General features: G+C 41.3%; 1 protein-coding gene across 2 annotated transcripts in view; it reads left to right on the top strand.

The window, feature by feature from the left end:
• Positions 1 to 15,835, top strand: part of COL5A3 (collagen type V alpha 3 chain) — a 269,595-nt gene that overhangs the window by 58,337 nt on the left and 195,423 nt on the right. For both annotated transcript variants that reach the window (XM_077262068.1, XM_077262069.1), the window contains exon 2: positions 14,876 to 15,043. In XM_077262068.1, the coding sequence (XP_077118183.1) occupies positions 14,876 to 15,043 (168 nt within the window). The remainder of the gene's footprint in view (positions 1 to 14,875; positions 15,044 to 15,835) is intronic.

Raw genomic sequence — 15,835 nt, 5'->3', positions numbered from 1 at the left:
GCCAAACATATCGTTTGGCATTGTTCCCAAAAAGTTCGATTTTGGTTTCATCTGACCAGAGCACCTTCTTCCACACGTTTGGTGTGTCTCCCAGGTGGCTTGTTGCAAACTTTAAACGACACTTTTTATGGATATCTTTGAGAAATGGCTTCCTTCTTGACACTCTTCCATAAATGCCAGATTTGTGCAGTGTACGACTGTTTGTTTTCCTTTGGACAGACTGTCCCACCTCAGCTGTAGATCTCTGCAGTTCATCCATAGTGATCATGGGCCTCTTGGCTGCATCTCTGATCAGTCTTCTCCTTGTTTGAGATGAAAGTTTAGAGGGATGTCTGGGTCTTGGTAGCTTTGCAGTGGTATGATACTCCTTCCATTTCAATATGATCGCTTGCACAGTGCTCCTTGGGATGTTTAAAGTTTTGGAAATCATTTTGTATCCAAATCCGGCTTTAAACTTCTCCACAACAGTATCACCGACCTGCCTGTTGTGTTCCTTGGTCTTCATGATGCTCACTGTGCTTCAAGCGGAACCCTGAGACTATCACAGAGCAGGTGCATTTATACAGAGACTTGTTTACACACAGGTGGATTATATTTATCATCATTAGGCATTTAGGACAATATTGGATCGTTCAGAGATCCACAATGAACTTCTGGAGTGAGTTTCTTGCACAGAAAGTAAAGGGGCCGAATAATATTGCACGCCCCACTTTTCAGTTTTTGAATTTCCACAAAAAATTAAAATAACCAATAAATTTCGTTCAACTTCACAATTGTGTTCCACTTGTTGTCGATTCTGCACCAAAAATTTACATTTGGTATCTTTATGTTTGAAGCATGATGTGTGGGAAAAGGTTGAAAAGTTCCAGGGAGCCGAATACTTTTGCAAGGCACTGTATATAGTTATTATAACTCAAGGCAGCCATTAGAAGATGTGGCCATGTGATAAAACATTACTGTGGGTGGGAAAAGACAACAAATTATTGCCCTCTTGCCCAACAATCATCACTTTATTTCTATAGCCCAACATATTCCACAGCACTTTCCAATTAAGGTAGGAATAGTGCGGACAATAAAGACATTACAGAGTAACACATAGTTCCCCAGTTACCGGAGGAGTGAGCGTCATTCTCGCTAGCTTAAGATCTATAAGGAAGTAGAGGTGACACAATAGGTAATAATTCCTTGTCATGTATGGTCCAGCTATCAGTATAATAAGGGTTTTCATATAAAGCTGCATGATCCGATTATCAGACTATCTAAGTATGATGATAGGCTTGTCTAAAGAAAAGTGTTTGGTATTGGTCAGATAGTCTGAAGTAGTGCATTACAGAACACTGGCGCAGCACGAAAGAAGTCTTGGGCGTTTTGGATTATGGAGAATGTTAGTCTTAGATCAGATGCAGAATGGAATGCACAAGTAGGGGAATAAAACTATAAAGAGCTTTGTGGAGGAGAGAGATACGTTTGTATTGTATTCTGCGGCAGATGGGCAGCCAGTGCAATGATTGGCACAAGGTAAAGTCATTGTTTTAGTGGCTGGAAAGAAATACGACCCTATAATCCCAAGACAGGGAGTGTCCTGCTTGGAAGTTCTGGTCAAACCAACTAAGGATATTGCAGTTTCGGGTATAGTTAGGTTAGTAGAGGGGAAAACACGAGAAGATCAGTTTTGGATAGATAGAGGGAGGACATGATGTTGCAAAAAGCAGACAGATAATCCCTGCTATTTTGTATTAAGGTGGGGGTGATGTCAGGAGGTGTATATTTGGGCATCATCAGCTTAGAGATTACACTAGAAACCAAATCTGATGATGGTTTGTGTAGAAAGAAGATGAGTGGGCCTAGGACTGATTCTTGAGGAACCCCAATAGTAAAGGGAAGAGAAGAGGAATAAGAGCAGGCAAAAGATACAGTAAAGAAGTGGGCAGAGAAGTAGGTGGAGAACCAGGAGAGAGCGGTGTCCTTGAGGACGATAGAGCGGAGCATAGTGAGGAGGAACTGGTTATCCGCAGTATCAAATGCGGCAGAGAGATCCAGTAGAATTAGCAAGGAGCAGGGACCATTAGATTTAGCTGTTAGAAGATAATTAGAGACTTTAGTAATGGCAGTTTCTGTAGAGGGCAACGAGTGGAAACTGGATTGTAAAAGTTCAAGAAGAGCGTAATCTGAGAGATAGCGGATCAGCCGAGAGTAAACCAAATGTTCCAGGAGTTTAGAGATGAGGGAGAGATTAGAGACTGGTCTGGAGTTAGTAGCGGAGCTCTGGTCAAGGGATGGGATTTATTCATAAAAGGCTTATGATGGCATATTTAAATAATGAGGAAGGGAAGATTGCGCAGATGATTCTCAGCCCAATTGTCACGACTCTGTTGTCGGGTGTCCTGGGACCAGGGGCTACTTCACTGTCCCTAATACTAGGGGCACCCTAGCTCGCCTTGTTTCCCGGATTACTTCTGATGGTGAAGACGCCAGGCCACGTACCTTGTCTTAGCTCCTGAATTCGCCCTCAGTCTGTACCCTTCCACCACCCAAGGAAGAGGGGAGTATTAGTGTACAGTTATATACCAACCACACTAACACTAACAAGATTTTATGAACAGGGATAACGAAATATACCAAGCATACAAATATACTCACACATACAACAGAGGAATGCACCGGGAAGTGGAAGATTGGGTTGAACCAAATTAGGAGAAGAAAAGGAATTATCACATACTCAAAACCTAGCAACAGTCACATATAAATCCACCAAATGCCTTCTCAAGTAACAACCAACAACAACCTCCAGCCATGCAGCATAAGCTATATCTGACAATGAGTGCTAGCCAGGACTCAGTTTATATAGGTGTGGGAGTGGCTAACAGCGCACAATATCAAGATGAACTGCTTCTAATCAGTGCAGTGGCTCCTCTCTGTCACGGTAAACCTGTGACAACAATACTTCTTGGGCACAAAAATGTTATAGTAATTGAGGGCATGAACAGTCAATTTTTTAAATTTTCCTAAGAGCTGAGCTATATTGACCAATATATGTAGATTTTTTACCAGTCTACTTTATGTCTTCTTGTTGTTTTTGGCAAAAACGATTTACAGCACCTTAGTGCAGTAGGCAAGTCAGTAGACCATTGCTACTACCTGCAAAATCTTATGTCTCTTCTGATTAGTAAGTTGCTGCAACGTCATACATGAGGCATACTGGACTATTATTTGGAAGAGGCGCTGGGTAGATTCCCAGTCCTGTGGTCTGGTGGCCACAGATTATCATCATGACCACTGACCAAGGGTCCTGCAAATCCTTTTACTCAGCTCTACAGTGGGGGAAATAAGTATATTATCCCTTGCTGATTTTGTAAGTTTGCCCACTGACAAAGACATGAACAGTCTATAATTTGAAGAGTAGGTTACTTTTAGCATTGAGAGATAGAATATCAAAAATAAAATCCAGAAAATCACATTGTATAAATTATATAAATTTATTTGCATTTTGCAGTGAGAAATAAGTATTTGATCCCTCTGGTAAAGAAGACTTGGTGGCAAAACCCTTGTTGGCAAGCACAGCAGTCAGACGTTTTTTGTAGTTGATGATGAGGTTTGTGCACATGTCAGGAGGAATTTTGGTCCACTCCTCTTTGCAGTTCATCTCTAAATCATTAAGATTTTGAGGCTGTCGCTTGGCAACTTGGAGCTTTATCTGCCTCCATAAGTTTTCTATGGGATTAAGGTCTGGAGACTGGCTAGGACACTCCATGACCTTAATGTGCTTCTTTTTCAGCCACTCCTTTGTTGCCATGGCTGTATGTTTTGGGTCATTGTCTTGCTGGAAGACCCAGCCATGACCCATTTTTTAATGTCCTGGCGGAGAGAAGGAGGTTGTCACTCAGGATTTTATGGTATATGGCTCCATCCATTCTCCCGTTGATGTATTGAAGTAGTCATGTGCCCTTAGCTGAGAAACACCCCAAAACATAATGTTTCCACCTCCATGCTTGACAGTTGGGATGGTGTTCTTTGGGTCATAGGCAGCATTTCTCTTTCTCCAAACACGGCGAGTTGAGTTAATGCCAAAGAACTCAATTTTTGTCTCATCTGACCACAGCATCATCTCCCAATCACTCACAGAATCATCCAGATGTTCATTGGCAAATTTCAGATGGGTCTGCACATGTGCCTTCTTGAGCAGGGGGACCTTGTGGGCAGGAATTTAAACCTTTACAGCATAATGTGTTACCAATGGTTTTCTTGGTGACTGTGGTCACAGCTGCCTTGAGATCATTAACAAGTTCCCCCTGTGTAGTTTTAGGCTGATCTCTCACCTTCCTCATGATCAAGGATACCCCACGAGGTGAGATTTTGCATGGTGCTCCAGATCGATCTCGATTGACAGTCATTTTATATTTCTTCCATTTTCTTACTATTGCACCAACAGTTATCTCCTCACCCAGCGTCTTACTTATGGTTTTGTAGCCCAGTCCAGCTCTGTGCAGGTATTTGATCTTGTCCCTGACATCTTTTGGTCTTGTCCATGTTGTAGAGGTTAGAGTCTGACTGATTAATTGAGTCTGTGGACAGGAGTCTTTTGTAAAGGTGACGATTAGTGTTGAGCATTCCGATACCGCAAGTATCGGGTATCGGACGATACTTGCGGTATCGGAATTCCGATACCGAGATCCGATATTTTGTGGTATCGGGAATCGGAATCGGAAGTTCCCAGTGTATGGTTCCCAGGGTCTGAAGGAGAGGAAACTCTCCGTCAGGCCCTGGGATCCATATCCATGTAAAAAATAAAGAATTAAAATAAAAAATAGGGATATACTCACCCTCTGACGCGCCCTGGTAGTAACCGGCAGCCTGCTTTGCTTAAAATGAGCGCGTTCAGCACCTCCCATGACGTCACGGCTTCTGATTGGTCGCGTGCCGCTCATGTGACCGCCACGCGACCAATCACAAGCCGTGACGTCATTCTCAGGTCGGAATTTAGGACCTGAGAATGACGTCACGGCTTGTGATTGGTCGCGTGGCGGTCACATGAGCGGCACGCGACCAATCAGAAGCCGTGACATCATGGAAGGCCGTAAATGCGCTCATTTTAAGCAAAGAAGGCTGCCGGTTAACAGCGGTGAGGTGCAGGGGCCTCCGGAGAGGTGAGTATATCAATATTTTTTATTTTAATTCTTTATTTTACACATTAATATGGATCCCAGGGCCTGAAGGAGAGTTTCCTCTCCTTCAGACCCTGGGAACCATCAGGATACCTTCCGATACTTGGTGTCCCATTGACTTGTATTGGTATCGGGTATCGGTATCGGCGATATACGAATATTTTCGGGTATCGGCCGATACTATCCGATACCGATACTTTCAAGTATCGGACGGTATCGCTCAACACTAGTGACGATGTAAGACAGCTGACTTTAATGCAGGTAACAAGTTTATTAGGAGCATCTAACTGGTCTGTAGGAGCCAGAACTCTTAATGGTTGGTAGGGGATCAAATACTTATTTCTTACTGCAAAATGCAAATAAATTTACATAATTTATACAGTGTGATTTTCTGGATTTTATTTTTGATATCCTATCTCTCAATGTTAAAATTAACCTACCCTTAATATTATAGACTGTTCTGTTCATGTCTTTGTCAGTGGGCAAACGTACAAAATCAGCAAGGGATCAAATAATAATGTCCCCCACTGTATCTTCTTGCATTATTTTATTTCTTGGTGTGGCAAAATGTTGTGTTTTTCTCTTATAAGGTCACAGACATTGGAAGGTGATAATACATTTAAGAGCTATTTCTTATGAAGACCGCAGAAAGTTCTCCCTGTTTGGATTTCAGCAGAGATAAACATCTTGATGTTAGTGTATCCAAAGTATTTTTTCCAACATCTACACTGAGCTGCAACTAATCTGATGAACTGAAACATGAAACCATAACTGCATAGGTGCCCAGGGGATATGTAACTGTGGATATTTTGCTTGTTTTATTAATGCAGCACATACTGCAGAGTTTGAAAGTTTGTCAACCCTTTACAATATTTCATATTGCTTCATAAATTTGATCTAAAACGACATAACTAAAAGTAGATAAAGTGATCCCAATCAAACAAATTAGTCAAAAAAATTAGACTTCGACATTTTTTTATTGAGGAAAATGATTCAATATCACATTTCAGTGAATGGCAAAAGTATGTGAACCGTTGTTCTCCTTATCTGGAGTAATCCCTCCAGATATTTTCAGTAATTGTTGGTTAGTCCTGTTCATCAGCTTGGAGAAATTTTAGCTCATTCTTCCTTACAAAACAGCTTCGCCTGTGTTAAGCTGTTTTGTTTTCTCCCATGAACTGCTTTTGTTTCAGGTCCTTTCACAACATTTTTATAGGATTACAGTCAGGACTTTGACTTGACCATTCAAAAAAATGTTTAACTTCATTCTTCTTTTAATCATTCTTTTACATAGCAACTCATCTGCTTTGGGTCATTATCTTGCTGCATGGCCCACATTCTGTAGAGATTCTGCTCAATTTCCTGAAAAAAAAAATCAGGAGGCATTTTCCCATCTATTATGATTCTACCACCACTGTGTTTCACTGATGGTATGAGGTTTTTATTCTGTAATGTAGTGTTTTTTCTTTCTCCAATCATAAAAGTTCTCATTTAAATCAAAAATATATATTTCGGTGTCATTCATCTACAAAATTTTGTTATAATAGCTTTCTGACTTGTCGAGGTGATCTTTAGTAGTAAATTGCCGCCAGGCAGCAATGTTCTTTTTTGGAAAGCAGTGGCTTTTTACTTGCAGTCCTGCCATGCACATGATTGATGTTCAGTGTTCTCCTGATGGTGATCTTATGAACCTTAACATTAGTTAATAAGAGAGGCCTTTAGTTGCTTAGAAGTAACCTTAGGTTCCTTTGTGACACCACGGACTTGTTTTACTTGCATTGCTCTTGGCGTGATCTTTGTTGGTCGACCACTTCTGGGAAGGAAATTGAATTTCCACCATTTCTACATAAACTGACTGTAGATAGGTGGAGTTCAAACATTTTAGAGATAGATTTGTAATCTTTTTCAGTCTGATGAGCATCAATAACTCTTTTTCTGAGGTTCTCAGAAATCTTCTTTGTTTGTGCCATAAAAAACTTCCACAAATGTGTTGTGAAGATCAGGATTTGATATATATCTGTTCTTTAAATAAAAAAGGTTGCCCACACACTCTCGACTGACATGCCATTGATTGAAAATACCAGACTCACCTTCAAATTATCTGCCAAACTTAAAGGTTCACATACTATTTTCTTAAAAAAATATATTGTCTTATTTGTTTTATTTGGTTCTCATTATCAACTTTTAAGACTTCTATACAAATGTGATGCAGTTTCAGATTAAATTTTAAAAGATGTATTACTCTTAATAGATATAGCACTCTGAATTGGGAGGTGGGCAGTATTGCCGTAGTTACAAGTGCTTCTCACAAAATTAGAATATCATCAAAACGTTAATATATTTCAGTTTTTCATATATTATATAGAATCATTACAAACAAGAGTGATCTATTTCATGTGTTTATTTCTGTTAATATTGATGATTATGGCTTACAGCCAATGAGAACCGAAAAGTCGTTATCTCAGTAAATTAGAATACTTTCTAAAGCCAAATTGAAAAATTATTTTAAAATCCAAAATGTTGGACTACTGAAATGTATGTTCAGTAAATGCACTCAATACTTGGTCGGGGCTCTTTTTGTATCAATTCAGCGTGGCATGGAGGCGATCAGCCTGTGGCACTGCTGAGGGGTTATGGAAGCCCAGGTTGCTTTAATAGCAGCCTTCAGCTCGTCTGCTTTGTTGAGTCTGGTGTCTCTCATCTTCCTCTTGATAATACCCCATAGATTCTCTATGGGGTTAAGGTCAGGTGAGTTTGCTGCCAATCAAGCACAGCGATACTGTTGAGCATAAACCAGGTATTGGTACTTTTGGCCGTGTGGACAGGGGCCAAGTCCTGCTGGAGAATGACATTTCCATCTCCAAAAAGCTTGTCGGCAGCGGGAAGCATAAAGGGCTGTAAAATTTCCTGGTAGACGTCTGCGCTGACTTTGGTCTTGATAAAACACAGTGGACCTACACCAGCAGATGACATGGCTCCCCAAACCATCACTGATGTGGAGACTTCACACTAGACCTCAAGCAGCTTGGATTGTGGCCTCTCGACTCTTACTCCAGACTCTGGGAACTTGGTTTCCAAATGAAATGGAAAATTTACTTTCATCCGAAAACAACACCTTGGACCACTGAGCAACAGTCCAGTTCTTTTTCTCCTTGGCCCAGGTAAGACGCTTCTGGTGTTGTCTATTGGTCATGACATGAGTGGCCTGACACAAGGAATGCGACACTTGTAGCCTATGTCCTGATACGTCTGTGTGTGGTGGCTCTTGAAGCAATGACTCCAGCAGCAGTCCCCTCCTTGTGAATTTCCCCAAAATTTTTGAATGGCATTTTCTCTACAATCCTTTCAAGGCTGCGGTTATCCCGGTTGCTTGTGCACCTTTTTCTACCACACCTTTTCCTGCTACTCAACTTTCCATTAATATGCTTAGATACAGCACTCTGTGAACAGCCGGCTTCTTTAGCAGTGACCTTTTGCCGCTTACCCTCCTTGTGGAGTGTGTCATTGACTACCTTCTGGACATCTGTCAAGTCAGCAGTCTTCCCCATGATTGTGGAGCCTTCTGAAACAGACTAAGGGACCTTTTTAAACGCTTAGGAAGCTTTTTCAGCTGTTTTTGTTTATTATTCTAATTTACTGAGATAATGACTTTTGGGTTTTCATTGGTTGTAAGCCATAATCATCAACATTAACAGAAATAAACACGTGAAATAGATCACTCTGTTTGTAATGACTCTATATAATACAAGAGTTTCACTTTTTGTATTGAAGAACTGATATACAGTTGTGCTCAAAAGTATACATACCCCGGAAGAATTTTTGCTTTCTTGGCCTTTTTTCAGAGAATATGAATGATAACACCAAAACTTTATCTCCACTCAGGGTTAGTGGTTGGGTGAAGCCATTTATTGTCAAACTACTGTGTTTTCTCTTTTTAACTCATAATGACAACCCAAAACATCCAAATGACCCTGATAAAAAGTTTACATACCCTATTTCTTAATACCGTGTATTAATAATAATAAATAATAATAATAATTTTATTTATATAGTGCCAACATATTCCGCAGCGCTTTACATTATAGAGGGGACTTGTACAGACAATAGACATTACAGCATAACAGAAATCACAGTTCAAAACAGATACCAAGAGGAATGAGGGCCCTGCTCGCAAGCTTACAAACTATGAGAAAAAAGGGGAGACACGAGAGGTGGATGTGTATTGCCCCCTCTAACATCAATGACAGCATGAAGTCTTTTGTGGTAGACGTGGTTGAGGTTCCTTAATTTCTCAGATGGTAAAGCTGCCCACTCTTCTTGTCAAAAAGCCTCGAGTTCCTGTAAATTCCTGGGCTATCTAGCATGAACTATGCTCTTGAGATCTCCCCAGAGTGGCTCAAAGATATTGAGGTCAGGGGACTGAGATGGCCACTCCAGAACCTTCACTTTGTTCTGCTGTAGCCAATGACAGGCCTTGTGTTTTGGATCGTTGTCATGTTGGAACGTCCAAGGGCGTCCCATGCGCAGCATCCGGGTTGATGAGTGCAAATATGCCTCCAGTATTTGCTGATAACATGCTGCATTCATCTTTCATTCAACTTTCACCAAGTTTCCGGTGCCTTATTAGCTCACACATCCCCAAAACATTAGCAATCCACCTCTGTATTTTACAGTAAGAATGGTTTCCTTTCATCATAGGTCTTGTTGACCTTTCTCCAAATGTAACGTTTATGGTTGTGGCCAAAAAGTTCAATTTTGGTCTCATCACTCCATATTACCTTGTTCCAGAAGTTTTGAGGCTTGTCTCTGTGCTGTTTTGCGTATTGTAGGTGAGATACTTTGTGGCATTGGCGCAGTAATGGCTTTCTTCTGGCAACTCGACCATGCAGCCCATATTTCTTCAAGTGCCTCCTTATTGGGCATCTTGAAACAGCCACACCGCTAGTTTTCAGAGAGTCCAGTATTTCAGCTGATGTTATTTGTGGGTTTTTCTTTGCATACTGAACAATTTTCCTGGCAGTTGTGGACGACATTTTTGTTAGTCTACCTGACTGTGGATTTGTTTTTATAGAGCCCCTGATTTTCCATTTGTTAATCAGTTTGAACGCTGCTGACTGGCATTATCAATTCCTTGGATATCTTTTTGTATCCCTTTCCTGTTTTATATAATTCAACTACCTTTTCCCATGGATCAGTTGACAATTATTTTGCTTTCCCCATGACTCACAATCCAGAAACGTCAGTGGCTGGATGAAAGATGCAAGAGTCTGTCTGGATCCCAGAGACTCACTCAGCTTTTATGCACACACACTGATTACAAGCAAATAGGTCACAGGTGAGGATGTTACCTTTAGGGCCCCTTCACACTGTGCAATCAAAGTCTGAACGAGCGTTCGATTTGTGACGTTTATCCGTCCTCATTCCGAGGTTGCAAAGTGTGACATGGCGTTACGATTTGCGACGCAGCCCAGCATCGTACGATGTGAAAGAAAGAGCAGAACTTTCTTTCGTCGTAAATGTCCCGCTGTGGCGGTCGAAATCGTAGTATGTGACGGCGGTCATACGAGCTCGTAATGCGACTACGTGGGTTGGGCTTCCGCATACCTGTCTCCTGATTGGGCGTGACGTTTTAGCACGCCCATGCTGGTAATACGTCACGCTCGGAGTCGTAGGACTATGGCGGTGTGAAGGGTAGCGTACGATTGCGACGCGTGACGTTCACATCGCAACTACGTCAGAAAAAGCGTTAACATCGTAGAGTGTGACCGCTGGCTACGAGCTCGTACTGCGATGTCGAATATGACGCAAATGCGTCGTAATCGTAGCAGAATCGACCAGTGTGAAGGTACCCTTAGTAGCCATTCACACCCATTTGTGTCAACTTCTGTGCACGTTATCAGGCTAAAATCACCAGGGTATGTGGACTTTTGATCAGGGTCATTTGGATGTTTTGGGTTGTCATTTATATTTAGAAAGAGAAAACACAGCAGTTTAACAATAAATGGCTTCACCCAACCATTAGCCATGAGTGGAGAAAAAGTTTTGGTGTTATCATTCATATTCTCTGAAAAAAAAGGCCAAGAAAGCAAAAATTCTACTGGGGTATGTAAACTTTTGAGCTCAACTGTAAATTAACTTTTTGATGATATTCTAATTTTGTGAGAAGCACTTGTATATTCTTGCATATAGGAGTAGTATAATTATAATAGTTATATTATTTGATATTTGATAGTGGGTAATATTAAAGTACGGTAGTTATATTCTTGAAAATGATAAGCTGTATTTATAGTTTTTATATTCTTGTACATATGAGCAATATTATAGTAGCTATATTCCTGTACATAGGGGCAGTATTATAGTAGATATATTCTTGTACATAGGGGCAGTATTATAGTAGATATATTCTTGTACATAGGGGGCAGTATTATAGTAGTTATATTCTTGTACATAGGAGCAGTATTATAGTAGATATATTCTTGTACATATGGGCAGTATTATAGCAGACATATTCTTGTACATAGGGGGCCGTATTATAGTAGATATATTCTTGTACATAGGGGGCAGTATTATAGTAGCTATATTCTGGTACATAGGGGCAGCATTATAGTAGTTATATTCTTGTACATAGGAGCAGTATTATAGTAGTTATATTCTGGTACATAGGGGGCAGTGTTATAGTAGTTATATTCTTGTACATAGGGGCAGTATTATAGTAGTTATATTCCTGTACGTAGGGGCAGTATTATAGTAGTTATATTTTTGTACATAGGAGCAGTGTTATAGTAGTTATATTCTTGTACATAAGGGCAGTATTATAGTAGTTATATTCTTGTGCATAGGAGCAGTATTATAGTAGTTATATTCTGGTACATAGGGACAGTATTATAGTAGTTATATTCTTGTACATAGGGGCAGTATTATCTATCTATATAATCGTCTAAGGAGTACTTCCGTCTGTCTGTCTGTAACATAAATCCCGGATCGCTGATTGGCCAATCAGCGACAGGCACAGTGCCCCCTCCCTACTCCCGTTGCTGTTCCCTTCCTACTCCCCTCCAGTCAGTGCCGAGTGCCCCCTGCGTGCGTCACTGCTGACACATGACCCGCACACGGTGCACGAGATTATAATGGGGAGGAAGCAGCGAGCGCTCACAATGCGGGACACGGGAATACAACTGGGAGATCACAGCAGCCGCCATCATCTGACTTGTGCCCGGGGCTCCGCACACTCCCAGGAGCAGCCACGATGTCCTCCGCCAGCAGCGGCCTCCGTGCCGCACTACAGGAAGGGCGAACTATCACCCCGCACGTGAACAGGTCTTCGGAGCCAGCCCATGTGCCGGCACTGTGAAATCCCGCAGGGCGCCCCATGTGAGCCACACTCCCGGCCGGGCCCTTGGCTTCTCCGTCATCTACACACATGTCCTGTTATTGTTATGCGCGGACCGTGTGCTGCTCCTGCACTGCCGAAGATGGCGCCTCCGCCGCTCTCACCACCGCCCATACATCTGCTCCTCTCATGGACGGACGGACGGGGACGGTCTCCATAAAGCTGCTGCCACCGCCCCCCTCCACAGTCCCCTCCAGTGTTATATACATCTCTGTGCTATATAATTTGTGGGCTGTGTTATCTACTACGTGGGCTGTGCTATATACTGCGTGGGCTGTGTTATTTACTACATGGGCTGTGTTATCTACTACGTGGGCTGTGTTATCTACTACGTGGGCTGTGTTATCTACTGCGTGGGCTGTGCTATATACTGCGTGGGCTGTGTTATCTACTACGTGGGCTGTGTTATCTACTACATGGGCTGTGTTATCTACTACGTGGGCTGTGCTATATGCTATGTGGCCTGTGTTATCTACTACGTGGGCTGTGTTATCTACTACATGAGCTGTGCTATATACTACGTGACCTGTGCTATATCCTGCGTGGGCTGTGTTATATACTGCATGGGCTGTGTTATATACTGCGTGGGCTGTGTTATATACTGCGTGGGCTGTGTTATTTACTACTTGGGCTGTGTTATATACTGTGGGCTGTGCTATATACTACGTGGGCTGTGTTATATACTGCGTGGGCTGTGTTATATACTGCGTGGGCTTTGTTATATACTGCATGGGCTGTGTTATATACTGTGTGGGCTGTGTTATATACTGCGTGGGCTGTGTTATATACTGCGTGGGGTGTGCTATATACTACGTGGGCTGTGCTATATACTACTATACACATTCTAGAATACCCGATGCATTAGAATCGGGCCACCATCTAGTAGTAGTTATATTCTTGTACATAGGAGCAGTATTATAGTAGTTATATTCTTGTACATAGGGGCAGTACTATAGTAGTTATATTCTTGTACATAGGGGCAGTACTATAGTAGTTATATTCTTGTACATAGGAGCAGTATTATAGTAGCACTGAAAAAAGACAGCTGTATTTACCAAAACCAGGTCACAGTATTATTGCACTGCAGGATGTAGGCCTCCATGACAAAGGTGGAGAAAGCACAAGTACAAAACAGTGATGAAACAACCATTCACACGCCTACCATTAAAGGAGGGGGTGGTTGCTGAGTATTATCAATGCACACGAATAAGGTTTGCATAGGCCGTCAGTCATACAGATATGTGTGATACTGACATTTTGAGCTCTTATCTGCACAGGCAGTGTGGGTGGAGAGGTAGTACAGCAGAGCTGACGGTGTTATGAAAGGAGGAGAGCAGATATAAGGGTTTGTAATGTAACACAGCTAAACTTATCTGAACTGACCCTCCCTGGAGATCAGAGCTATATTATGACATCTCACACACTGAGAAATCTGCTCTAAGCTTTGGTGGGGGCGTGTTCATCTTTTCTTTGAGCGCTGCCTGCTTATGATTGGTCAGCATCATACAGGGAGCAGAAGTACACGCCCCCATTAAAAACTATCTACTAACACCTACTTGGACTTAAAAAAGGTAACTGATTAGGTGTCAAACACATATTTGCTAATATTTACTCAGCGGAAAGATGAAATTGAAAAAAAAATTTTTTTTTATGCTCTGCAGCCACGATTACATCCTGTGTCCAGGTCAACATGAAAAATTTGGTGAAAAGTCCTCTTTAATCCTATAGAAATGTTGACTTTAAGCAAGCAGTTCATGGTAGAAAACCCTGCAATTTTGCAGAGGTGAAGCTGTTTTGCAGAGAGGAGTGGGCTAAAATTCCTTCAAACTGATGTGCAAAACTAATCAACAGTTACCAGAAATATCCTAATGCAGTTATTGCTGCACAAGGGGGTCACATCAGGTACTGAAAGCCAAGGTTCACTTACTTTTTCCACTCACAGACATGAGATGCAGTATAATTTTACTTAATTAAAAATGACAAGGTTTAATATTATTTTTTACTTACTTATATAGTTCTCTATATGTACTTGTGTGAAATCTGATGTAGTTTTTGGTCTCATTCATGTAGAAATTTGGAAAATTTTGAGGGGTTCACAAATTTTCAAGCACCACCATATAATATATACATATCAGTGGAAATCTGCTCCATTGTTTCTTTAGTACTCTTGTTGTTTTGCCTTTGTGTGTTTTCCTTTCCACCCTCTTTCCAGTCCACTCTTGACAACTCGCCATATTTTAATTTTCTGACAATGCAGTTCGTATAATGATTTTCTAGTTATTACGTATAATGACTGACTAGATCTTTTTTTTTCCATTTGTAGCAACCCCAGTCAACGTCTTAAAAGCCCTGGAACTCAATGAAGAAATTGAAGGAGTTACGTTAGAGGCCGGACTTTGCACACATAGACAAGGAATTGAAGAGACAGACATTGCTTTTCGAGTGGAGAACAGAACGCACTTTAGCGCCCCAACTAAGCAGTTATATCCCGGTATGTTGTGACTAACAACTAAAAAAATATTAAATTCGGTGATTGTTGCAATGGACATTTTACTACAGTTTTCTTTTGGCAGACAGAATTATCAGATTTTTAAGGCAACATATTTTAATTTAGAATAAGTAAAAGCAACTGCGGGCGCTGCACACAGTGTATTAACACTGATAGTCCTACTGCTGCAGATAAACGGACATAACTACCAAAAAAGTCCGATATGGAGTGAATAAACACCAAGAATCAATATATATATATATATATATCTGCGCTGTAGTTTACAAAGGAGACCTGTTAATAAAAATAATATTTTACATATGTCACCCAACATATAATCTAGCGTGAGTTGTACAGATTGAAATTAGTTAATAAATTAATTCTGAGTTGTGTACGATAGATATTAATATTTACCGGGCGGTTGCAGACAAAGTCTCCTGGATTGGAACCACAGTTTGCCGCGTGTAACGCAGTCAGAGTCTTCTAGGTAGGTGAACAATAATAAAGCTTCCAGCTTTCTTTCCTTCTACTAAAAATATGAGGAGCGGGTGAAAAAGATCTGTCCCGGCCGGTGACAGTCACCCCTTACCTCGTGAATAGTGCGCCTGGATCTTCAGCATGAGCCAGCGCTTCCACACGCTTGTTGCCGACGAGGCGCAGGACAGGACCTCGTGTGACGTCACATGCACGTGGTGTTCCACGTGAACGGCTAGAAACTTGCACAAACTTGCACACAGTACCAAAAAGGATCTATCATATTTTTAGTAGAAGGAAAGAAAGCTGGAAGCTTTATTA

The sequence above is a fragment of the Ranitomeya variabilis genome, chromosome 5 (assembly GCF_051348905.1).
Source record: "Ranitomeya variabilis isolate aRanVar5 chromosome 5, aRanVar5.hap1, whole genome shotgun sequence".
Taxonomy (NCBI): Eukaryota; Metazoa; Chordata; class Amphibia; order Anura; family Dendrobatidae; genus Ranitomeya; species Ranitomeya variabilis.
Note: the sequence above shows the minus strand (reverse complement) of the source record. Positions and strands in the feature narration are given on the sequence as shown.